We start from the raw sequence: 24,063 nt of genomic DNA on the forward strand, positions 1-24,063 counted from the left end.
CCGCGGGGCGGCCCCGCCTCCCGCCCTGGCCACCGTGCGCATGCGCCTCTCGCCACCGCCCACCCCGGCCGCCAGCGGCGTGCAGCGAGGCGGGCGCTGTGCGCACGCGCGGAGCAGGGCGCGGCCGCCGGCGAGGGCCTGCGGGCGGCCCCGACAGGTGCGAACCTGTCCCGGGCGCTCCCCTTCGCGGCGGGAGACGCTGCCTCCGCCATGCCCGCGGGCCTCGGGGAGCTGGGGCGGATGAAGCTGTCCGCGGGGGCGCAGAGAGCTCAGGGGACTGACTCAGCCCTTGTTACTTTCCTCAGCTGTCCCACCTCAGTTCTCCCAGCCCCGCCGCAGAGCTTACCTCAGCAGCCCTGCAGGAAGACAGCGAACCTGGGGCTGGGTGAGTGACTGAAGTCCTGACAGTGAGGCAGGGGGAGGCTGACCTTACCACAGGCTTCTCACACAGCACCATAACAGGCACCCCCACCGCTCTTTTCCCAGTCCCCATTCCCTACCCTGTGGGACAGGGACACTAGCGCAGCTTTCAGGACAGCCCCTCAGCTGTCCAACAACAGCCTGACCTTTTTTTGTTACAAGCAACCAGGTTTAGCTTCAGCTACCTTATGTTCTGACTGCACCAGTGGAAATGATGGAGTTTTGCGGGTCCTTCTGACACATCTTCATCCTGGCTTTTGCCCTTGTCTGCATGGAGTTCCTGGAACATAATGAAGTCGGTGTGAGCAGGGCGTGGGTTGGCAATTAATTCACACCAGGTATATGGAGAGCTAAAGAGTCATTGAGAACCACCCACTCGAGCACAATCTTCATCTGGGACACAGGCATGGCCTGCCGTTTCCCATCCTCAGCCTTGCTGCACATAAAATAGATGGTTTGGGTTCCTTTTTTTGTCATTGTTTTTGTTGCTTTCATGAATTTGTTTGGGTTTGGTTTTTGCAGAAAACACCCCAAAAAACTCAGGACTTCACTCAGTTTTGCTATAGCCTTCTATAAGAGCTGGTATTTTGGTGTTAGCCCCCCGGTATTTCATATCTTGAGGCACAGTTCTCAAGGGGAATACTAGTTCTATGAATTCATTGCTCCTGAAGAGAGAATTAACGGCGGCGAGGATAGTAAAAACATCACGTCAGGGTTCACACTGTCAACTTTTGCTACTGTGAGGTAAATGCAGGTTTACCAGCTGTTAGAGATTGCAGAGGATAATGGGAGCACAGTAAACATACTTTGGGATGCTGCCACAAGTTGACTTTAATAGCTTTAATTTAAAAAAAATACTCCACTTCTCATGGAAAAAAAAGCTATCCCCCTTTTCTTAGTTTGTTTTCCTCTGAGTAGATTAATAACATGCTTTGAACAAAATACCTGTGTGCTGGCCTGGAATGAAACAGGTGGACGCTTTTCTCAAGCACTTTATAGGGAACAGCAAAAACATTTTTAGACTAAGTTGAAGTCTCATATACTGAAAAATCTGTGATTATAACTTGTACGAGGGTCTGACAGATGTTTCTCACCAAAATTTAAGAAGTCAAAAGTTTTCAGAAAGACTTTAAAGCTTATTTTTAAAGAGGACTGAAGACTCTGGGTCCTAAGAACCAATTAAACTTTGTCAGCCTTCCCTAGTGTTCTACATACTTTTTGGAGTTCTTGGTCACCTTTACTGGGGAAGCTTCAAGTTGAGAGCTTCAACTGAATTCTACGTGCAGCAGAGGATCTTGCTGTCAGGGAAGATCCATAATGGATGAGAGCACAGTAGAGCTGGACACTTCAAACTGCAAAGAGGGTGCGAACAACTGCAAGAAAAGGCACAGTAACTCTATATAGATCAGACATGATGAGTACTTAAGAAATTTTGTGTTAACTCTATTTACCAGCTGCACTCTGCTCAACGAATGCTGAAATACTTTATTAAAAAAAAAACCTGTAAAGATTAAAAAAATCAGTATTCTATCTTGTCAAAGTCTTCTGCTTTCTAGAAAGCCAAGACACATTCAGCAGAAAGGGGAGGACCGGGGAAAACATACAACTGAATAATTTGCTTTAAAAACATGTGAAATCAGACTAAAAAGTCTATTACATGTAACGTACATCTTCCACTCCAGTTCATGTAGAATTCGACAGCTGAGTACCATGCTCAGATTTCTTAGGAGACTTTTCAAGTTCATAACACAATTTATACTTAAAATACTTTATTTCCATTATAGTCTTCAGATCATGAGCCACGCTTAAGATTTTAGCATTGCAGACCCAGGACCCTTAAAGATACTCAACTATCTTCAGTAATTAGCTGATAATTCACAGCTACTTTAGATAACCTGAGGGTTACACCAAACGCTTCCCATTTTTCATTACATCGTATCACAGTTCTCTTTGGTGGGTGTTCTGACAGATGAGCAGGCATAGAGAGATACAGAAGCAGTATTAAGAGGGCCCAACTAATAATTTAGTAAACAAGATAGCATCCTCTGGAAAAAAACCAGGATGTTAATGGCATCAACCTACCAGTATAAAGTCATTAATCAGAACTATGGAGAGCACTAAATTTGCCATTTTCTAGCTCTTGAATACTTACAGGCATTTAGTTTTCATAGTGAACTGCTGACAGGAGAGGAACTAAGATGAATCCCAGAACGTGGAAGTAATTTTCAAGTTGGAAGTCTTGACCTTACAGTGTTTCCCTGCTACACAACTCACATTCACCAATCCATTTCACTCACAGCTCCCTGTCCAGTTCCCTCTGCCTGTCAGGGTGCTTCTTTCTCCACAGTGCCTGTGCCTTGGAGGAGTAAAAGCACACAGGAGCTACCTCTGCTCTCAAGGGCAGCACAGTCATGAGGAAGTCCCGCTCCATCTGGGCTCTGAAAGCTCAGCACAGAACGCCAGCAGAACTTGACTGTAAAACTAACGAGTCTAATGACATACGCTGTAGTTCTTCAAAACACCATCATTTTCATTACTGCAGGAAGTTTTGTTATCCTCACAGCCTTTTAGGCCAAAGGAATGTAATTTGCTTGCTACTAATTCAGGGCAAACTAGAATAGTAAAAAGAAAACTTCCAAGAAGATCTATATTCTGGCAGCTCCTGTTCTCCCTCAGCTGAAGTTTATGAAGGTACTTTGGAAGATTCCAAATCCAGTTGAAAGAATTTGGCAAGTTACATACTACCGAAAAGAAGTGACAGGTGAAAACTTAGGCTAATGATAATGGTAGGCATTATTGTCTCAAGCAACTTATAAACATCAACCACCTTATATGAAAATACAACACAGCCTTAATTAGCAAGAATTGAGACAGTGATGATGTCCACAATTAGGAAGCTGTTCTTCCTAACTACTTGCATTTTAAGACAGGGTTCCCAAGTTTTGAGAAACAGCACACAAGGGACTCTTTAAGAACAGAGATGCACTCTTCCATGGTCCCCATAAAACTGTCATGCTTGAAATTAAGAGACTTGGCCCCCTATCAAAACTGTAACTAAAAGCCAATACTGGACAATAGACATTGTTTTGTTTATGCCCATGAAGTTTTTCTATGGCATGAATATCATCAGAAACAAAAATCTTCACTCTTCTATTGCTGTTTTGTTATCACGGGAATTCTATTTTCAAATTTAGTTCACAGAGTTATTGCATATGCTATTTTGTATTAAAAGTTCGGTATAAAACAAGACAAAAGCAATAAAATCAAATCATTCAGTCTTGTAAGTCAGACATCCTCTCGCTTGGACTTGAGTTATAGTTTAAGAGTTCTTTTCTTGTTAAACGAGCATGATGATTCTTGTATAGCACTACAGCTGAAGACACGTAGTATACACTAATAACCAAGAACTGAAACAAAATCAGCTGATTATACATGAGCTTTAAATCCTTTGACAAAGTACTCTGTTGGAAAAGTCTGCTTCTGGCTTAGATGTTTAATCTGGATAAATCTTCTTCCCTGCGAGAGATACATACAGCCTCTTCAGCTTAAGAAAGTAACATGAATAAGATCAAGTAACATTAAAAGCACGAGTAGTCCACCACAGTTCTTACCACCTTCCCATAAAAAGGTACAGAGAGAACTTATTTATACATCATATGAAGTATTATTCTGTTTTATCTTCATCCTCTGCAGCATAGATAGCTTGATTCCTTCTCTTAATTTTTTTAATGCCACTGTTTCCATTTTCATTACCACCAATGCGCTTTAATGGTCTCTCACTTAAGCTCTTCTCTTCCACCTGCTTACTCACACCAGATTTCTCCAGTTCCTCGTTAGTGGAGTCCATAGCATCATCAGACGATACCGCCATGGAATCTGGCATGATCCGGATGTCAGAAAAACTTGCAGAAAAGTCAGGAGGATGATCAGGGGAAGGATCTACAGAACATGTACTCAAGTCTTCATCGCCACCTTCTTCATCCAGCATTATTTCATCTGGATTAATGGATGAAAGCCCAGAATTATCTGTATTATATTCACTGGGTTCCTCTGCTGACCCGGTGCTGTCCATCTCCTCTTCCTCCTCCTCCTCTTCATATTCGCCTCGTACTGAGCCTTCTTCTTTAGCTTGCTGGATCCTGTCATTGATGTCAGTGAGGCCAAACTGGGCACAAAACTCGGTGGTCTGTGGATTGATGGTATGAACTGGTTCCACGTGTTTTTGGGGCTTGCTGGGATCATAACAAGCAGCTGTCAATGTGAAGTTACAAGGAATTTTGAGGTTATGATTCAGCTCTTCTAACACCTCTTTGATGGCTTCTTCTGTCACACTGTAATCCCACCTAAATAAGTGAAGTTTAAACAAGTGCAGCTAGTCAAAAGGTACTTCCTATTCCCACTGCAAATAGAAACTTTTAAAGATGGATAATAAACTAATCTTACAACAAACATCTAAATCCTCAAATGATTTTTCAGGAAAGTATATTGCCTTTGGTCAATACTGAGATTCCCCGCTCCCCACCAAGGATTTGTGTATTATGTCAACCCACTCAATAAGCATTCACCCACCCACCCCCATAATCCCGCCTGATTTTCAGTCTTACAATGTAATTGGCCAGATGATCAGCCACCATCTATTTTTTGCCTCTCAAATGGTGGTATCTAAGTTTGCAAAACAAAACTAACTGCTCATGTAGAGCAGTAATGAAGTTGTCTGCTCTACAGCGCAGGTTTTGTCACCATCCCCTTTGTTTCCAAGGCCTTTAGCAAGTCCTACAGACATTACAGGCTGCAGAACAGAGAAACGCAACAATAAGTTTACTTCCAGTCCAGCAATATCCCACTTTCCTCTCTACTTTGCATGCAGCTTACTTTGCATGGAGGCCATTATTTTCAGGCACATTCCACAAGCTCTGAGTCACATTAACAAGACTGTTGGTGGCCTTGAGGACTGCAATCCACTCAGCATCATACTCCAGCGAGTCACCTGCATTAGGATCATGTTCTATGTCTATTATCTGTTTTAAAAAAAAAAACACAGAAAACAGATTAGGTGAGTTTTCTCTTGACACCAGAAACTGATTAAAATTTCAACTGTTACTTTCATGGTATAGAGTTTTAATTAAGTTTCAAGTACACTGAGCTAGTGGTCTCAATCAAACAAGTCCTCTCAAGTTAGCCCTACATAGAATTTTATAGCAATAAGGGGCTAAGAAAGGACAATCAACAACAGTAAAAAAGGCATTTCCGTATTTTAACTTACGGCAATTAAGAACACCCTTCTCCCTACTGCCAGCTACTGGACAGTTATGCAACTTAGAAAGCAGAATTTCCCTAGTATTAAGTTCATGCCGCCTTCTAAGCGGATATACATCAAGAGTTGACAGCAACAGTTATTCTGCTGTACAAACACACATTCTAAGCACAGCAATGAAATTAACATAAAGTGTTTTTAAATTCTTTCAACAGCCGATGAGTTGAAATCCAAATCATTTTGTCTTCAGTGACATTAAGCCAAATCAAACCATTCAGTTTAGCCAAACTGCACTAGTCAGGCTCTGATTTTAAATAATCCATAAAGTAATTCAACCTTATAAGATAGTTTGGGGGGGGGGAGGGGAAGGATATACTTTAAACCAGAGCTACACACAGGTGGATCACCATGCTGCTGGAGGTAGTACTACTCCAGATCAGTTTTGCTACAGAATTCTAAGTGTGGACTAGCACTCCAGTGTACCTTTGCATAGCAGAAGCCCATCCTCATACTCTCTCCCATCTTCAGAGGTAGCTACTAGGGCAAATGGATCCCACCACACACACCCAAAGGACAGATAATGAACCATCTTCCCTTTAAGTTGACAAATAAAAGCTACTTTAAAGTAACACTACTAAAATACTTGGCTGCATTTGAAGAACATGCTGTCAGCAGCTCCCTCTCATAGCAAAGGATTTTAGATTCATCCATTTGAGATTTTACAGATGGCACTGCAGGCAGCACACAGGCCACAGACACGTACATTGTTTCACTCTTGGCAAATCACTTTGGCACTCATGTTGAAAATTCCCACAACCTAGACCTCCTACTTGGCCACTGCCCTTCCTAGCCAAGATATGCACCAAATAAAAAGAAGCAGAGCCATTCTCTTAGGAAGTCGCACCAATTCCTGCTGGAATTCACAATACTGAAAGGAAATTGCAGTACTCACTTAGGACTCAATCCTGTCTGAATTAATGAATACAGATCTGAAGAAAGAGTCACTGTCGGACCCAAACCGGTCTGGGAAGGAAAGAAAAGCCTCAAGATGGGCTTTCTTCTTAGGTTTGACATTTGTCAAAAAAGCACAAGAGGAGATTCCGTTCAGGTTAAGGTAGAGCTACTTCTGCAATTAAGTCAAGTACTTGCTCTAAGGTGGAAAGAAATGGTAGGAATAAGCAAACACTATGCCTGCATGACAGGACACAGGTCTGCTTAGTTCAAGACAATATTATACAAAGACCATTCCACACATGCACCATTTCTAGGTTCTTTCCAATTCCTCCACTTATCAGAACTATTCTTCAGCTTATATCTAAGCACAGCTCCTAGCAGTCCAGACAAGTGAAATACTTAAAAAGTGAAAACCCACTGCACGTGGTCATCACCTGCAGAAAGTCTCTGTGCGGCAGACATTTATCCAGAGCCAAAAACTTTGTTGCTTTTGGTAGCTCTTCTTTGGAGTTTGTCTAGGAAACAAAAGGTGTTAACACAGTCATGAGCATGTCTATGAAATCTGACCATTCTAAACAAGTTATATAGAGAGATTTAAAGGCGTAATTTATACAAAAAAGACTTTCCGAAATAGAAAATCAGCATGGGACTATAAGAAAGAGATGGAGGAACAAAGAGAAAGACAGACTTCACTGAAGTCTAACAGGAAGCTGGATGCAGATGACAGCAAGATAAAGCAAGAGCCACCCTTCATCCTTAACCAAGGCAGCTGAGCACACCTAGCCTCGAAGCAAAAAGAAAAACTTTAACATAATTGGAAACAGACTTATTGAGTCTATAAGGTCTAGAGTTACATTTTTACAGCTAAATAACTTGCAAATAGGAATAGCACGTCACACCTCTTTCAGGAATAACTCAAACCAAGCGAAGTTTCAACCTACAGGAGCTGGTTTTTGGCTTTACTCAGGCCACATGACAACTTCATCTGCCAAGCCTTACTACAGGCATCCTCCCTTCCCCAGTTAACCACTATCTTCGCTTCTCTATCACCTTGTTCTGAAGTTGTCTCCTTCCCCAATAAAGTGGGAAAGAGAGTGCTTTTTTGTAAACTTAAATTAAGAAGTTTCAAGTGCAGTAATGTTAGCTATTTCACTCTGTCCCTGAACAAGATTAGGTAGTTACACCATTGATTTATAACATCTCTCTTAACTTAACACAAGCTAGTAGTCTTAACACCACTTAATGCTTTGCGGCTTAAGCTGAGTTTTAATAACTGAGCAAAAACGTTCAGAAGTTGCTTTTCTGGACATGATTACTTGCACTGGAATTCTAAAACGTGCTGGGAACACGTACATACTTGATTTTTTTTTCCCCTTTACCTGGTGTTGCATGAAAGCTGCAAATTTAACATGAAGATGTGCCGAGAACCAGTAGGTGGGTTTCAGATGCTGCAGAAGCTCTGAAGCAGCAGGGCTTCCTAATGTGTTGCTCTCCACTTCTTGACGGAAGAATGATTTCATTTTAAGCAGCTGTTTCTTGTTTCCATAGTGATATATGCTCCTTGGCCAGTCATGTGACATAAATATATCAATTGGACGCTTTAACTGTCAAGCCAAAATGCATATGGTATAAATAAAACACAGAGGATAAAGAAGTTTCGAAATTACACAGCACAAGATGGAACATGTGTAACATGTTCTACCTCAGATCAGTACAGAGTTAGCTGTGACGAACGGCCTCACTCTCAAAGCAAGTAAGTACACCACTGAGCCCATCTTTCAGGTGGCCTTTGAAGTTGTCAAGGGGCTCTAGTCTCCATGGTTTGTACTACACCTTCTTGGGACAGTCAGCTGTGTTTTATATATACTGCCTTATAAAAGAGATCGTATCATCACAGTAAGTGTCAGGCACTCAGAAGATGACTTTTAAAAATTACAGCTATAGAGCAAGTTCTCTACCCACAGTCAAAGGCATCTTCTTCCTCATGAAATTTTTAAGAGCTTTGTTTAAAGGGGATACTGGCTAAGCGTGATATTCCTCCTCAAAGGAAGCACCCCTCAGAAGTCTAATCAATGTCTTAAGCATGTCTTGGTTCAATATTCAGCATATATCCATCAGCTGTATCCGAACACACTTCTAGTGAAACTGAAGTCCAACTAATAAGAAGCTTACAGTGAAATGCATCAGACTTTTTGCAATGACAGCAAACCTTGTCCTATATTCAGCATCCCTATTTCTACTGAACGCTCAAGTGTGCAACTGCAACCTGAATAATCATTCATTATAAATACATATATTCACATCACAACCTCAGCCAAACGAAGTAGCCCTTGTGACAAAGCAGGGAGTAGGCAATAGCTCAAAAATAAAGCTAATCTGTCCTTTGAATTTCTCATCCTGGAGTCAAAGATACTTCAACCACAGAAATTTGGGATCAGCTTATTCAGCTGGTTCAATTTTGATTAGTTAACTTTGTACCAACCAGCTTGCATGTTAGACAAGGTAGCATCCATCTTTCTAAAACTAAGAAAGCTGGAACAGAAGTGTATAGCTGGAGTACCTTCCATATTGTGAATTTTATCAAACTAAAAAAAACAAACAAACAAAAAAAAAACCCAAAAAACCCACCACTCCTGCCTGTGCCTGATTCAGATCAAATTTGCACTGCTACACAAAGCATTGGAGGAGATATTCAGCAGGAACAACAGTGGAATAACACCCAGCATAAAATGGCCTGTCCAGATTAGCTGGGAGTTGTTAGTAAGATTTGCTGTCCAGAGTACTTGTTCAGAGTAGCTTTAACATCTTACTTCTAAATTAATGAAAACTATTTACCACTGTTTAAAAAAATAGATTTTTCACTAACCTGCTTGAGTTTGAAGACTTCGATATTCCTCACATGGTAAGCGCTTCTAATTGTTTGCTGGTTGTATGGTGGACACTCAAAGTGGCCTGAAACATTGAAAAAAAGAGTAGTTGCCTGAATCAATAGTTCCCTCCTAACACTGTTTGCCAGCTAGCTTCTTGGGGTCATATAGACTCCTAGAGCAATCCCAAATACAAGGCTGCCAATAATCAAAGGAGAGACTGTATTTCCTTTACACGAGGCTTACACCAACAGGCTGCTAACTTTTTAAGTGTGAGGCAAATATGTTGTAAAGATGTGTCTACAACAATGAGCACTTCTTCCATTCTTTGTCTTGTTTTCATAAATATAGAGAATACAGTAATTCAGTTGTGGAAACAAAAAACAGGAGTTTGACTCCAATACTTAAAACCCAGGATCTGTCTGAAACAAGTAACTTTTGGCAGAAATATTTACGTGCTTAATTCCTGAATGAGGTTTTGTACCTCTCTGGTGAGACACCACCTCTCATTACTTCCCCACATCCCTTACCTCCACAGGTACACTGCATAGCCATGTGCAGTCACATATTGAGAGAGCTGTGTGCTGCACAGCCATGAAACATATGTATCTACTAATATCACGGCTACACATGGAAACATGCTGGCACAGCCAAAGAACATAAGGAGAGCAGACTCCTAACTCAGGCCACTGAGGCTGTGATTTTTTGTGTTTCTTCAAGAGTGCTGCCACCAACCGTGAAACTGCAGCTTAACAGATTCAGCAGCAGCTTAAATATGCCTCTAACTGCCCACAGGCACCACAGACTCTGGAACTGCGAACAGGTACCCTGTCAAAAGGGACATAAACTCCAGCTTTGTCTTGGGACAAGAAACCTGAATGCGTAGCAGAGCTCCTACATACTCTTAAGAAAGAACAGAAAGAATACTTTTTTAGTAGTTAGCATTATTGTCAAAAAAGTCTCATCTCCCACATGCAATATTCACGCATACAAACCGTATGCTTGATAACAACAAATTCATTTAGCATTGACAGGTATTAGAATCAGGTGTTCCAGAAAACTCGTTCAGTACTTTGCAGCTTGAAAGCCATCTGCAAAGCTTCTCTGAAGCAGTATGTTACTAAAGATAATATTACTGTACAGTAATCGCAACTAAAAGACCACTATTTCATGTGTTGAGGAGATCAGAAAGACTAAACTATCTTCTATTTGCTGATACCAGGTACCATCTGTGACAAGATTTCTGTCCGCTGACGGAGACCCTTCCAAGGAAGAACTCTTGAATACACATACATATAACCAGGAGGAACCTATCTCGAGATGTACTGACACACTGGCCTCACCTCAGGACAGTACATTTGTACAGTATCACACTTATAAATTGACCGTTTCACACAAGGAAGACGAAACAGTCATGCATTGCACACTAAAAGGACACTGCCACGGAAAAATCAAGACTGTTCCAACAACAACATTCAAAAGGCGCGCTGTTTCCTGCTGTGGTTGCCAGGCAGCTACCGACTCATCTACCACCTCCAGAAACATCCACGTGTTGAGCCAAGAGAGGTGTCCAGCATAAGAGTCGGTTCAGAAAAGAGGAGGAACAGCCAGATCCTCCCGCGACTGCTCGGGCCCAGTGCTCCCCTCCCCGCTGCTGGGCCCGCTCTGTCCCGCCATACCTTTCCGGTAGTCGTGAGACTTGAAGATGCCCGAGATGCCGCCGATCCTCACGCCGCGGAACCGCACCACGCCCGCGTAACCTAGGGGAGACGGGAGCGCGGCTGGTCACGGCGGGGCCGGGACAGGGCAAGGGGCTGGAGGGGAAAACGCCTCCGGGAGCCGGCGGAGGACCCTACCGAGGTAGTAGATGTTGGGCGCCACCCACCCGCCGTAGGGCAGCTCCTGCAGGTGGTTGGACGCCTCGTGGTTCCCGCCGATGAACACCGTGAGGACCGGGGCCTTCTTCTCGCCGGAGTAGTACCTGCGGAGACACGACAGCTGCTGTAGCGGAGCGGGCCGGGCCGGGGCCAGCTGGGACAAGGCCGGGCCGGGCGACGCTCACCGGTAGAAGGTCTGCATGTGGCGGTACTTGGCGGGCACGGCCATACAGCGCAGGTCCGCCTCGTTGCGCACGGCCTGGAAGTCGCCGCAGCAGAGCAGCAGGTCGGGCCGCACGTTGTGCCGCCGCTGCAGCAGCTCCAGCGTCTCGTACATCTTGTCCAGGGCGCCATGGCAGCACCCCGCCACCGCCACCTTCATCGCCGCCGCTCCTCCACCGCGCAGGCGCCGCGCCCGCCTTCCGCGTCACCGCCCGCTCCCCCGGCGCCTGCGCGCTGCGGAGCCCGGCTGGGGCCCGGCGGGTGGGCAGCCACCGCCTCCGGGGGACCGGTACGGCCCAGGCCGTCTCGCCGGCAGACAGCGACTCGGGGCGCACCTCACGCACCGGGGCGGTCACGGCCACGCGTGCTTGCGCCAGCTGAGGACGCTCCAAGGTCACCTGCTGTCAGATTGGCCCAGGGGGTGCTGCTGCGCTCCCCATCTCTCTCCCCAACACCCGTGGGGATGAGTCACGCCACTGGCAGGTGGGACCTGCGCGACGGCCCCGCTTCGCTCTGGGGAGGAAAACTGTCACGGCAGTTAGCACAACGGTTCGTAATAAACTAAAAAGGCCCGTCTCACACGCACAGCAGAGTTTTAGAGACTTTCGATGCCCTTTGCCGTGGGACAGGAGGCCCTGCAGAGGGTACGTAGGCTGCTGGAGGAGGCGCTGCCCAACTGCCCCTGCCCTGCAGAAACCAGCAGGCACTTCTCTCCACAGCCAGAGCCAGTGGGGTACAGCCTGCATCTCTTCTGCCAGCCTTGCAGGGAAGCAGCAAAAGCTTTACTTTTTCTTCATTGCATGGCACAAAGACCACAAGCAAGGTGGTGGTGGAGCAGTGGCGGCGGAGCAGAGCGAGCAGTAGCTGTGCACGCTTCTGCCTGACATTTGTGCCAATAAAAGACCGAGTTTGGGTTTGCAAAGGACGTATCATCCCCGCAGTGCTTTTGTCCTGCCAGTTCAGCATCAGGCAAGCATATTTTCAGCATAGTCAAGCACTGGCTTCTTGTAACTTCCTAACACGCAAAGACAGGAACAGACTGACTTTACCGGGGCAATGGCGTACGAGGCAGGGTGAGAAATGGGGCATCTCTCCCTTTCCTTACAGACTGCCAGGCTCCCTCTTTTGGAGAGCACCAATTTCCTCGTTTTGAAGGGCAGTGAATTGGATCATAGGGTGGTATTTGTGTGTCACGTAATAAAAGCGCTCCAGACTTTTTCCACTGTTTGTTTTTTTTTTAACAGTCTTGAGGGATTGAACAAAATTACAACAACATAGTTAAGCATTAACTTGCTACTACTTACCCTGTAATCATGGAACCGAGCAGACATTCCTGTTCCCCTACGGTAGCAACTATTACATAATGGCCTCTCTTTTGATACTAAGAAAACATGAGCGTTCTCTAATACATTTCATAATTTCACAATGTTGGGTTACTGTGTGTTCTTTGGGGCTCTCGTCCAAGCCCAGCTGAAGAGAAGGGAAAAGTTCCTCTGGCTTTCAGTCCCCACAGGTCTTCAGAGTAAAAGCACACGCAGAAGCGTTCCTAGGTGTACTTAGCTCTTTCACTAACTTTGCTGAGACTTACCTGGGCGTAGTGTGAGAACTCAGTCAGTCCAACCCATCTCCTGGGAAGGCTCTCCAGCTTCTCCGGGAAAGAACAGCAGCCCCTCGCATTTGCCACGTCTCAGACTTCCTGAAAGGAAGCGGGTGAAAGACAGAAAAGGTCCATGAGTCTCTGGAAGATACCACCTTACCCAAGATGCACCATCTTGGGGGGCTTCCTCAGACTGCCAGCAGATGCATCCTGAGACTGCCAGTAGATGCTTCTCCTATCTACCCAAATTCATCCCCAGTTAGTCAAGGTAAGCTGATACTGTAACTGTAATTCCTGGGTTTATTAGCTCAGGCTCATTTCTCATACTCTGTGTGCCTCTGATCCCAAGTGAACTGGTGCACAGTAAAGTCAATACGTTTTTTTTATGTTGTAGCATTTTAGTATTTGTAGACTATTCATTATGCATCTCAGCATCCCTAATTTAACTCTGGGTGTTCACTGAGCAAAACTGCTCTGAACTTTCCACAGCAGTCAGACCTGCTGTGCAGGTAGCCATGCTACTATTTACAGGGTAAGTAGGAGCAAGTTAATGCTTAACTATGTTATTGTGATTTTGTTCAATCCTTCAAGACTGTTTGAAAAAACATGTGACTGAAGTGCAGCTCTCTTCCACCACATGACTAACGCATGTTTGGCTATGGATTGGGCTTTGCGGTCACAGTCCCTTGCCCCGCTGTGCTCATGGATGTCTCTCGCGTCTAGATGTCCAGTCCTACAAGAGGGGACCTGCACTTCTCTGAAGTGACCAAATGGACATTCTGCCCTGCGCAACAGGCGCAGGAACTGTGAGGCCAAGGAAGGAGAGTCCCGAGAAACAGGCTCAGGTCAGTGGATTGTTTGGGTGGGAGGTATTTGCGCTTTTGGCTGTTGCCTGCCTGCACTGACCAGTGACGTTGTTTTTTCCTGAGCTAACTATGGTATTTTAGAGCCATGGAAGTAGTTCAGTTTTCCTCTCCAGAGAAATGAGGAAGAATGAAAGGCATCCTAAGGGGCTGCGGATGACAGGGTTGCTTCCCTCATCTCTGAGAATGGAATGAAAGGGAGATTTTCCTGTCAAGCATATTCTAGCGCTTTTAAAAGATACTAAAAGATTTCTAGCACATTTAGAAGATACTAAAATGAAGAGGAACAGCAAAAGCAAGGCATCTGCAGCTGACTTTTGGGGCGGGATACCATGGCTGAGAAGGGAGGTACAAGGGAGAAGTGGTGGGAGACAGTGTATGTGTTTGTGAAGGAGAAGGAGATAAACTGGAGGTGCGAGAGACAAATTGGATGTGTTCCAGCTGAGATTTTGAGATGTCCCTGTAAGCCATGAGCGAGCATGGGGCTGCAGGTTGGTGTGCATGTGTCTGACAGAAGGAACACACTCCTGCAACCACCTTACAAAAAGACCCCATGAGGCTGGCCTGCAACAATGTTTTGGTGTCTTTGGGCACCTCCTCCCCCAGTACCCTGGCTGATAATTGCAGCAAAACACGCTGCCAATGCAAGGCCCGCTCCGGGCCTAGCCACTGAGGTGCAGCAGTTGGCTTCCCCTTCCAGTTGCGCTGTGGCTCTTTTGCCTCTTAATTTTTACCTTTTCTCGGAGGCACCCATCACGCTGTTTTGCTGGAGGGCACTACTAATGGCCTTGAGCCAAAGAGGGCTGAAAACCCTCCTAAGCCAAGAGATGAAGCAACCACCTTGCTGGATTTCTCGAGTGGCTGAGGGAAAACAAAAACCACCGCCCGGGACGCTGCGTCCTAGTGAACCGCAGGCCCGGGCCGGGCCGGCCGGCGGTGAGGTTCGCGACGGACACGGCGCTGAGGCGAGGGGCCCGGCGCCTCCTCACGGCGGGGCGGGGCGGGGCGGGCGCGGCGGCTGTGAGGAGAGGGAGGGCCGCGGCGCGTGCACGCGCGCGGGGTGGGCGGGGGCAGCCCCCCGGGGGGCCCGCGCGCCTCGGGCACGAGCGGGCAGCGGGCGCGCGCGGGGGGGCGTTCTCCCCCCCCCCCCCCCCCCCCGTCCCCTCAGCGCGGGCAGCGCCATTCCGCGGCTGCCCCCTCACAGCCCGGCCTCGACCTGCGCGCCCGGGGCCGCCGCGCCGTGCCGCGCCTCCGGGGCGGGGCCCCCCGCCGCGCGGAAGGGGCCGGCCGGGGCGGGCGGCAGAGCGCGCCCGGCGGCGGGAGCAGCGGCGCCGGCATGGGACGGGGCGCTGCCCCGGCGGGTAGGTGCGGTGCGGCGGGGCGCTGGGGGTGGGGGCGCCGCGGCAGCGCCCGCGGGACCTGGGGTAGGAGCGGGCCCGGGCGGCGACGCGGAGGGGCGGTGGGGTCGGGGCCGAGCGGCCGCCGACTCTCCCCGGCTGGCGGCAGCGGTTGCTCCCTTTAGGGCCCGGCGGCGGGGGCAGGTGCCCGGCGGGCCCCGGGGTGGGGGGTGCCGGCGCGTTGTCCGTCGGTAGTGAACCGTCCCGCCGCCGGCACGCTCTGTCTCGGGGGTGGCGGTGCCGGCGCTGACAGGGTCTGGGAGGGAGCTGCGGGCCGAGCGGCCCGGCCCGGCGGGGGCGGTGTGCGGCGCGGGGGGTGGGGGCTGCCGTCCCGGGATGGGGAGCGGCGGTGGCGTCGGGGTGTTTCGGGGAGGGTGGCGGGGGCAGGCGGGCTGAGCTGCGGTTGCGGGAAGCAAGGACTGAATGGAGTTACCAGGTAACACACAGGGTGGAGAAGGAGGAAATACTTCTCGTATCGCACGCGTTGAAGTTGTGAAAACCACTACTACTGGTGGTGTGGAGGCCGAGACTATAAATTTTCTCAAAAGAGTTTTGACAAAGTGTTGAGAGGCGTAACGGCTTTTAAGCACAGTGATCTGGGTGTAGTTTCCAGTTCAGGATGGCCCGAAGCTGTTAGTTGTTGTAAAGCAGGAGGTTAACACCGGTGAAGGATCACCTCTACTTAGGCTGTTCTTTTTTTGTGAATGCTTGCCACTTGCCCCAGGACCCTGGGTAGCTGGACCTTTGATCTTCTTCAATGCAGCTGGTAATATATGGTCGTGAAAGTAGGATTTTTATTTTTTTCCAAAGTACTTATTCACGATCAAGAAAGGGAACAGCTTTGGCTACAAGACTCCTTGGTTCATGGGCAGACAAATTCAAGATTAAGTTGGGCATAAACTTGTAAAATTGAGATTGAATAACTATTGGAATGATTTACTGGAGGACATGTTCCTACTGGAGTAATTTTCTCTGAAGGTCATCAGACTGCGCTGGTCTCAAGTAATATAAATATTTTTAAGCCTGGGACTAATTTTATTACCTCTGTTCTTCACACTAAAGAAGGAAGCCCTGGAAGATGTGCTGTTCTGTGCGCCCATCTTTCCTGTAAAGGCAGGCTAGCAGTGCAAAAGGAGAAATTCAAGAGAAGAGGCAGGTAGTCCCCAAGCTGTTTGCTATTGAAGTGCTGCCTGAAAGGCTGGGTACGTTTTTCTTGGTGGTGGTGGTCTCATGGCTTTACCTCACATGATCTGATGCCTGCTTCAAGAAATAAATTTACCAGGGATTTACTTTAAAAAGCCGCCTCTTCTCTTGATTATTTCTTGTGAATCTCTTAAGCTTGGTAGGTCTGCTCTCATGGGTTATGTAGGGAGAAGTTATTTTCATGAGACTCTTGAGGAGATTGTCAGTACTCTTGGACTTCTCTCAGTTTTGTAAAATTATGTACTTAATGTCTGCTGGATTCTGAGAAGTTGAAGCAAGAGACAGTGGTTTGGGTTTTTTTTTTCATTATTTATGTATCTGGAAATGGTAATGTTGTGTATCAGATGAGACATTTGACTTCATATAAAATAAAAAAGTTGAAGTTCCCTGATGGCACGTAGCCCGTTTCCACTACCTAGACTTTTGCAACCACTGTCATGCGTCATATTATTTTGTACTCATAATTTGCACGAGATGCTGCATTAAAGGTAGCTATGGACAAAGTGCCTCAAGTTAAAGTTGACGGATGTGTGACTGCCAAATACTGCAGAGATTCACTGGTAAAGCATCTATTTCATCTCCTTCAGCTGCAGCCTGTGGAGCAGGTGATGAATATTGTGGCTCAGGCAGTTCAGAAATCTCTGTACTGGAGCCCTGTGGTCTAACAGTCACTGCTGGTAGCCCTGGAGGTGTAAATATGATGCTGCACAGTGGAATTTGTTCTCCCTTCTTTTTTTTTTTCCTTGTAAGGACCTTTCTCTATCCTTCCTGCGGACACCTCTCCCTCTTTGAATTACACAGAAAACATTAACTCTGAACTTGGTATATCTTGGTCCAGTACAAAGGTTGCTGTGCAGTCTTACTTCGCTTCCTTTGTATAAATGTTTTCCAGCATTGTTTTTACTTAAATGATTGCATGCTGTTCTTCCCCCATAAGACTAGGTTTTCTCTTGTTACACAGAACTGAACTTTTCTGAAGACTAAATGAGAGCTTGGATCTTGTGCTCCAATTCTGGCAGAAACTGGACAGCAAAGTAGAACTGTGGGAGGAAGGGAATTTTCTCATTCATAATTCAGGTAGTTAAGTGCTGTCTTAAAGAACTGGTTTCATGTGTGTTATGGGACAAGCTGCTTCTACCAGATCTCACCGTTGTATTTCCTTTGCTGCTTATGTCCCTGGATCCGATTTGCAGAATTTCTGATGTACAACTGTAAGAGCAGTTGCAATTGAGCAGGTGCTATGCCTGGACCGTATGAAACACTCTATAGTGTCGCATACTTTGGAAAATCAGGCCTTGAGCACCAAAAACTGATGTATTCTCTTTTCCACAATTCTTGCAGGGTAAAATGAGGATAATACTGGAAAATAAGTTAATGTTTAAGTAGCATGTAAATACTGTACTGATGGAGAAATTAATAATTCTGATTGCAGAATAGTGTATGAATAGGATGCAGTAAGCAATACCTGAGGTCACACATGTAACAAGAAAGTTTGTTAAAAATGACTATTCATTTTAAAGAATATTCAGATTCATGAATGTGAACACTGCTGTGCACTTGAATTAGAATAAGGGAATCTTTACATTTATCTGGTTTTCTGTTTCTTGTGCATATCACTTGTCTTTTTAATGTGTTTAATTCTGTTTATTCCCCTGTAATACACAGGGAAGAAGAGAGAAATGAGTGGAAGTTCTTCTTTTGTTTCATAAAGCTCCCTGGGTTAGTAAAGATACAGGGGAAATTACTTCCTCTGTCTTATCGGGATGTCAGGCTAAAACACCCTTCATTTTCCTTGGTAGAGCAAAGGGGATAGAAAAGTTATGCTCCCTTAAATTACGTGTTGCTTTGATCACACTGATCTGTGCCTCTGGTGTGGCTTATCAAAGTCATAAGCAGTAAAAGCTGTAGCAGTGCCAAACTTCTTGAATGCTAGGACATGCTGCACCTTTTGGCGTAATTTGTTACATTTCAACAGCTGCTCCTCTTCAGAGTGTGAGATGGAGGCTGGCAGGAATGGGCTTGTGGAAGGTATGACTGGTGGAAATGACTGCTTGCTTTTTACTCCTGTGATTATGCCTCAGAGGAGAGCATGGGCATGCAGCACAGAATCGGAGCCTTTCTCCCCAGCTTGGCATTTCACTGTTCTCATCGCTGACCTACGGAAGAGCTGTAGCACTCCAGCTGGGGCCAGATAGGCTGGGAACTGAGACCACCCTGGAGAATTGGACTGCCACCTTAGACAAAGAGAACTTTACCAAGAATCTTGAATGCGTGAGGAAATAAGTGAATAAAGAGGAGTGTGATACAGATAAGACACGAAGAAGTCCGATAGGACAGCAATGAGAAATGTATGAGCTCTGAATAGATGGGTAATGAATGAAAAAAAAAATTTCTTTTTGTTATTAAATTAAAAATTTATTTTACTCTGCAAATCACTAGCAGACAGCTAGTCTGCTACAGGAGAAATTTTACCTAACTTGCAAGTGAATTTCCAAGATGGTTTTGGGGAATCTGTAGATTGTAACCTCAGTATCAACAAAGGTTAATGACTGAGGGAATGCCATCTTGGACACAATCTTCCTTTGTTATCTTAACACTTAAAAAAAAATTACTTTGATTTGTGTAAAGTAATTGGATACTGTTAATACTAAATTAACCAATTCCAGGGAAAATAAATGTATCTTGCTAATATGAAATTATCTTTTTCCATGTAAGGTTATAAATAGCCAAGGGACACATTACTAACCAAACTCTTTCTGACCGCTGCCCTGACCCTTGTTAATTATGTGCTTTTGAATCTTGTTCACCTCCAGTGTTTTCTGGTTGGTCACTTTATTTTCTGTTAGCATGACAAAGCTCAGTTAGGCTTATTCTTTTTACGATTTTTTTTTTTAACTCATGCCTTGCTAAACTTTGACATGTATGTTAATGTATTGGGGGCCTGCTAAATGAGATAAGGTTAAATTATAGTTCTATACAGACATGGGACTGAAACAATAATTAGTTGGCATATTATTTATACTTAACAGATTGGTGTTATGTGGAAAAATTGTGTGAGCTTTTACTCTCTTCTTGTCTCATCTGTATAACTGGAAACTAGTCTCATGGGACACAAATTCCTGTCTGGTCAGTGTTAGTTCCAATCCTCTGTGCAAAGGGGAAGTTGAAGAAAGGTATTTCAGAAAAGCTGAAAGGGGTGAAGTCTTTCTTGATATTATTAACTATCCTCCTCCCCAGCTGATACCCATAATGACGGGCTTTGCAAGGCCCATATATTGGTTCTCCACAACAGAGTTTCTAGTATACTTGTGTTCAAAGACTCTGTATACTGATGTTTGTGAAGGGTATAGCAGCACTAGAATATTAGATGACACTGTGACTTAACCTGAAGAATTACACTGAATAATACTGCATTCACTGACTGCAAGTCAGTATTTTAGAACAATAGTTAGAGTCTAGTGCCAGGTTTATTTTTAAAAAGGAGTCTTTTAACAAAGACTACTGTTATTGATACCAGCCTAAATCTTTTTGAATGTTGGGTTTGCTTTATGTTGCTGCTGTAAATGTGGAGAGGTTGTATTTAAGTCAGTGTTTGGGAATTTTTGATTTTTTGGGGGGTAAAACTACTGAAACAGATTTCCTAATGTAAAAATTTACTTCTCCAAATCCATACTGACTTCAAAGCAGTATTTATCATCCTGTCATGGATGGTGATTCTCAAGGTCACGTCTACTTGGAAGCCTGCCTTGATAAGTACTCCCATTGCAGTGACCTTCATGGTTCACTGCAAGAATGCTGAAGACCAGCTTCAGCTGGTGAAGTTAGACGGTTTGAAGCTATTTGACAAGAAGGCACAAGAGACAAAAAAGCGAGTATTCTGCTGTTTCTGGATTTTCAGAGGGAGTTTAACAAAGTTCTTTATTAATGCTTCTTAAAGGGAATGAACTGTCATGGAGTAGGAGTGTAGCTTTTTCAGTAATTAATACCTGGTTAAAGTGTAGGAAGAACTGTCAGTTTTTCTAGTGAAGAGTAATCACTAGTGGAATCCCAGGGGGATCTGTGTTCAGGCTTGTGTTGCTCAACATAGTTATAAATGATCTGGAAGAGAGGCTGAGTAATGAAGTGACAGTATATGCTGTGAATCACAAAATTAGGGTAGCAGGAACAAAAGGTGACTGGAGTTGCAGAAGGTTCTCGCAGTACTTGGTTTAGGCAAGTGGAACTTGATACTAGTAGATATGAAATGGTGTGCACAGGGAGAAACAACTAACTGTCTATGCAGTCATGAGCTCTTAAGAATCTGTGCCATTCAGAAAAGAGATCTTTAAAGTAATGCAGATAAAACTCTCTGAAACTCTCTCAGCAGCAGTCCAAAAAAAAAAAAAAGGCAAATAGAAATGACAGAGGTCTGTAGGAAAGGGAGAGGGAGCAAAATAGAATGCCATGGTATAAATCCATGGTATGTTTGTGTAATGTATAACATACCCCCCCTGTAAGTTAGGGGCAGACATTCTCCCCTCTCCAAAGATTAGGGGAAAACACAGAAGAGCATGATTGAAGCAGCTTTTGTAAAAAGAGTAACCAAATAAACTGGGGCTTAGCCTGGAAAATACACAATTGGAAATAGGACGGAAAAGAGGAGGGGTTATGATAGCAATCTGCAGCCATGGGAATATGAAGCAATTGTTCGGGTGACAAAATAAACAGGGAACATGGCAAGAATGAAAGGGCATCAAGTGGTGCCCAAGCAAAAGGTGGTAACTTTTGACAGAGTAAGTATTAAAGCATGACCCCTTGATTCCCCAGAACCTTTGTGAGTCCATGGCATCCTTTGATGAGAAGTTTCACAGGTTTGCTGCATGTGTGCTTGTTTTAACCTGCTGCCTGTAGCGTTGCTTGATTGCGCCTAGTTCTTGTGTTGGAGGAGAAGGTGAGCAGTCAGACCCTATCTACCCTTTCCATGCCATTCATGATTTTGTAGAAGATTATCATATTCTTCCAAAGTCATCTCTCTTCCAGTCTGAAATGCCTGGTTCTGCTTAGTCATTCCTCACAGACAAGCTGTTCAAGACCTTTGGATCATTCTTGTTGCCCATCTCCTAACCTTTCTTCTGAGACGGTATGAAAATCTTGGTCTATAAGAGTGAATACCTTCCTCCTGCATAGAGCATTCTATCACTAGGTCCCTGCACACTTTACAAAGTACAATAGTATTGTTTCCTCTTGAAAGATACGTAGCAAGAGGGACAGAAGGTATGAATTAACCCAGGTGGTTATGAGAGCAGACACTTGAGAATGTATTATCTGAAAATAGTGAGGCTTGGAAGGGGAAAGCACTATACAGTGATAATACTAGTTTTTGAAAGGCAGTTCAAAAATTCATTTCTCAATGTGGATATTGTGCACAGTTTGGGTTCCTGCATCTTAAAGTGTGTGGTTGAACCAGAAAAGCTTATGAGGGGCAGTGGAAATGATCAAAGGTGCAAAATGGCTTCTATACAAGAACAACTGAGTAAGTGAGGGCTAATAATCCTGGAAAAGAGAAGACAGAGGGATGACATGGAATTCTGTAAATTTGTGCTCTGTTTAGTACAAGATCTTGACACACTGAAGCTGCTGAGTGACAGAATTGAAAGGGGTGGTAGGTGGTGGAATGTCTTGTCAAAAGATGCTCTGGATGCAAAAAGTTTCTGTGGAATCTGGGGGATGCTCAAGCACATGGGAGGGAAATCCTGTGAAGGTTAGGAAGTACACAGAAACCACATCCAGCTTCACCATTCTCATGGGCTGAAAACAGTTGGAGGCCAGGAGAGTACTCCTAGGAGATATCGTATATCTTTTTCTAATTCTATTCCTTGAGCATTGGCATATAGCCACTATTGGAGACAGATACAGTTGTTCCTGTGTTCTTCTTTAATTCTGAAGGATGGGATTCATCTAATGTAACTTGTCATCTCAAAATTAGATTGTTTTTTAAGCTCAGTGGGGTGATTTTCATTGAGGTGCCTGCCTCTCTGCATTGCCTACTGAGAGTACCTAACACTTCATTTCTAGATAGCTAGCTGTATTGGCTTTGTGTGACAAGGTTTTGGTAGCGGGGTGGCTTCTGTGAGAAGCTGCTAGAAGCTTCCCCTATGTCCGACACAGCCGATGCCAGCTGGCTCCAAGACGGACCTGCTGCTGGCCAAGGCCGAGGCAATTGGCGATGGTGGTAGCCCCTCTGTGATAACGTATTTAAGAAGTGGGGGGGAAAACCTGCACGACAGTAATTGCACCCAAAGAGAGGAGTGAGAATATGTGAGAGAAACAACTCTGCAGACACCAAGGTCAGTGAAGAAGGAGGTGCTCCAGGTGCTGGAGCAGAGATTCCCCTGCAGCCTGTGCAGGTTAACGGTGGAGCAGATATCCACCTGCAGCCCATGGAGGACCCCATGCTGGAGCAGGTGGATGCCCGAAGGAGACTGTGACCCTGTGGGAAGCCTGCGCTGGAGCAGGCTCCTGGCAGGGCCTGTAGACTTGTGGAGAGAGGAGCCCATGCTGGAGCAGGTTTGTGGGCAGGACTTGTGACCCTGCAGGGGACCCATGCTGGAGCAGTCTGTTCCTGAAGGACTGCACCCCATGGGAGGGACCCATGCTGGAGCAGTTTGTGAAGTAGCCTGTGGGAAGGACTCACATTGGAGAAGTTCGTGGAGGATCGTCTCCTGTGGGAGGGACCCCACACTGGAGCAGGGGAAGAGTGTGAGGAGTCCTTCCCCTGAGGAGGAAGGAGCGGGAGAGACGCAATGTGTGATGAACTGACTGCAACCCCCATTCCCTGTCCCCCTGTGCCACTGCAGGGGAGGAGGTAGAAAAAATTGGGAATAAAGTTAAGCCTGGGAAGAAGGGAGGGGTGGGGGAAAGGTGTTTTTAAGATTTGGTTTTATTTCTCATTATCGTACTCTGATTTGATTTGATTGGTAATAAATTAAACTAATTTCCCCAAGTCGAGTCTGTTTTGCCCGTGGTGGTAATTGGTGAGTGATCTCCCTGTCCTTATCTCAACCCACAAGCTTTTCATTATATTTTCTGTCCCCTGTTCAGTTGAGGAGGGGGAATGATAGAGCGGCTTTGGTGGGCACTTGGGGTCCAGCCAGGGTCAACTCACCACACTAGCTTAAATTAGATGAATCCCATCTCTCTTCTATGTTTTTGTAAGAACAATAAATTACAGACAGAATTCATAAAGGACTATAGCAATGACTTCAAAAACATCTCACTTCCAGACTTTCTCTGGCAATCCTGGAAGAGGCTAAGAGGTGGTTTGATTATAGTGTCTCAGTACTTGCAGGTGAGGAAATACATCTTCCTGAAATCTTTTTTAAGTTAGCTTAAGAAAGCCTGATATCTGCTTGCTGGAACTTGATGTTGAA

At 45.4% G+C, this 24,063-nt stretch overlaps 2 protein-coding genes and 1 long non-coding RNA gene across 4 annotated transcripts in view; 2 read left to right on the forward strand and 1 right to left on the reverse strand.

Moving 5' to 3' along the window:
- Positions 1-124: 124 nt before the first annotated feature.
- Positions 125-2,476, forward strand: LOC142085726 (uncharacterized). The gene is made up of 2 exons (XR_012674797.1): positions 125-385; positions 583-2,476. It is a non-coding gene; the product is annotated as an uncharacterized LOC142085726 (long non-coding RNA).
- DBR1 (debranching RNA lariats 1) lies at positions 2,173-11,796 on the reverse strand. Of its 2 annotated transcripts, none has more exons than XM_075157935.1 (8): positions 11,558-11,796; positions 11,352-11,476; positions 11,175-11,255; positions 9,495-9,580; positions 8,008-8,232; positions 7,063-7,143; positions 5,293-5,438; positions 2,173-4,763 (listed from the first exon to the last, which is right to left on the reverse strand). In XM_075157935.1, the coding sequence occupies exons 1-8, from the start codon at positions 11,752-11,754 to the stop codon at positions 4,085-4,087; spliced, it is 1,620 nt and encodes a 539-aa protein (XP_075014036.1). In that variant the 5' UTR covers positions 11,755-11,796; the 3' UTR covers positions 2,173-4,084. The 2 variants fall into 2 exon arrangements, with proteins under 2 accessions (XP_075014036.1, XP_075014037.1); XM_075157936.1 differs by having other exon boundaries at positions 11,708-11,765.
- A 3,533-nt stretch (positions 11,797-15,329) lies between these two features.
- Positions 15,330-24,063, forward strand: part of PPP2R3A (protein phosphatase 2 regulatory subunit B''alpha) — a 58,125-nt gene continuing 49,391 nt past the window's right edge. The window contains exon 1 of the mRNA XM_075157921.1: positions 15,330-15,415. The gene's annotated coding sequence lies outside the window, so the exon portion shown is untranslated. The remainder of the gene's footprint in view (positions 15,416-24,063) is intronic.

The sequence above is a fragment of the Calonectris borealis genome, chromosome 9 (assembly GCF_964195595.1).
Source record: "Calonectris borealis chromosome 9, bCalBor7.hap1.2, whole genome shotgun sequence".
Classification (NCBI taxonomy): Eukaryota; Metazoa; Chordata; class Aves; order Procellariiformes; family Procellariidae; genus Calonectris; species Calonectris borealis.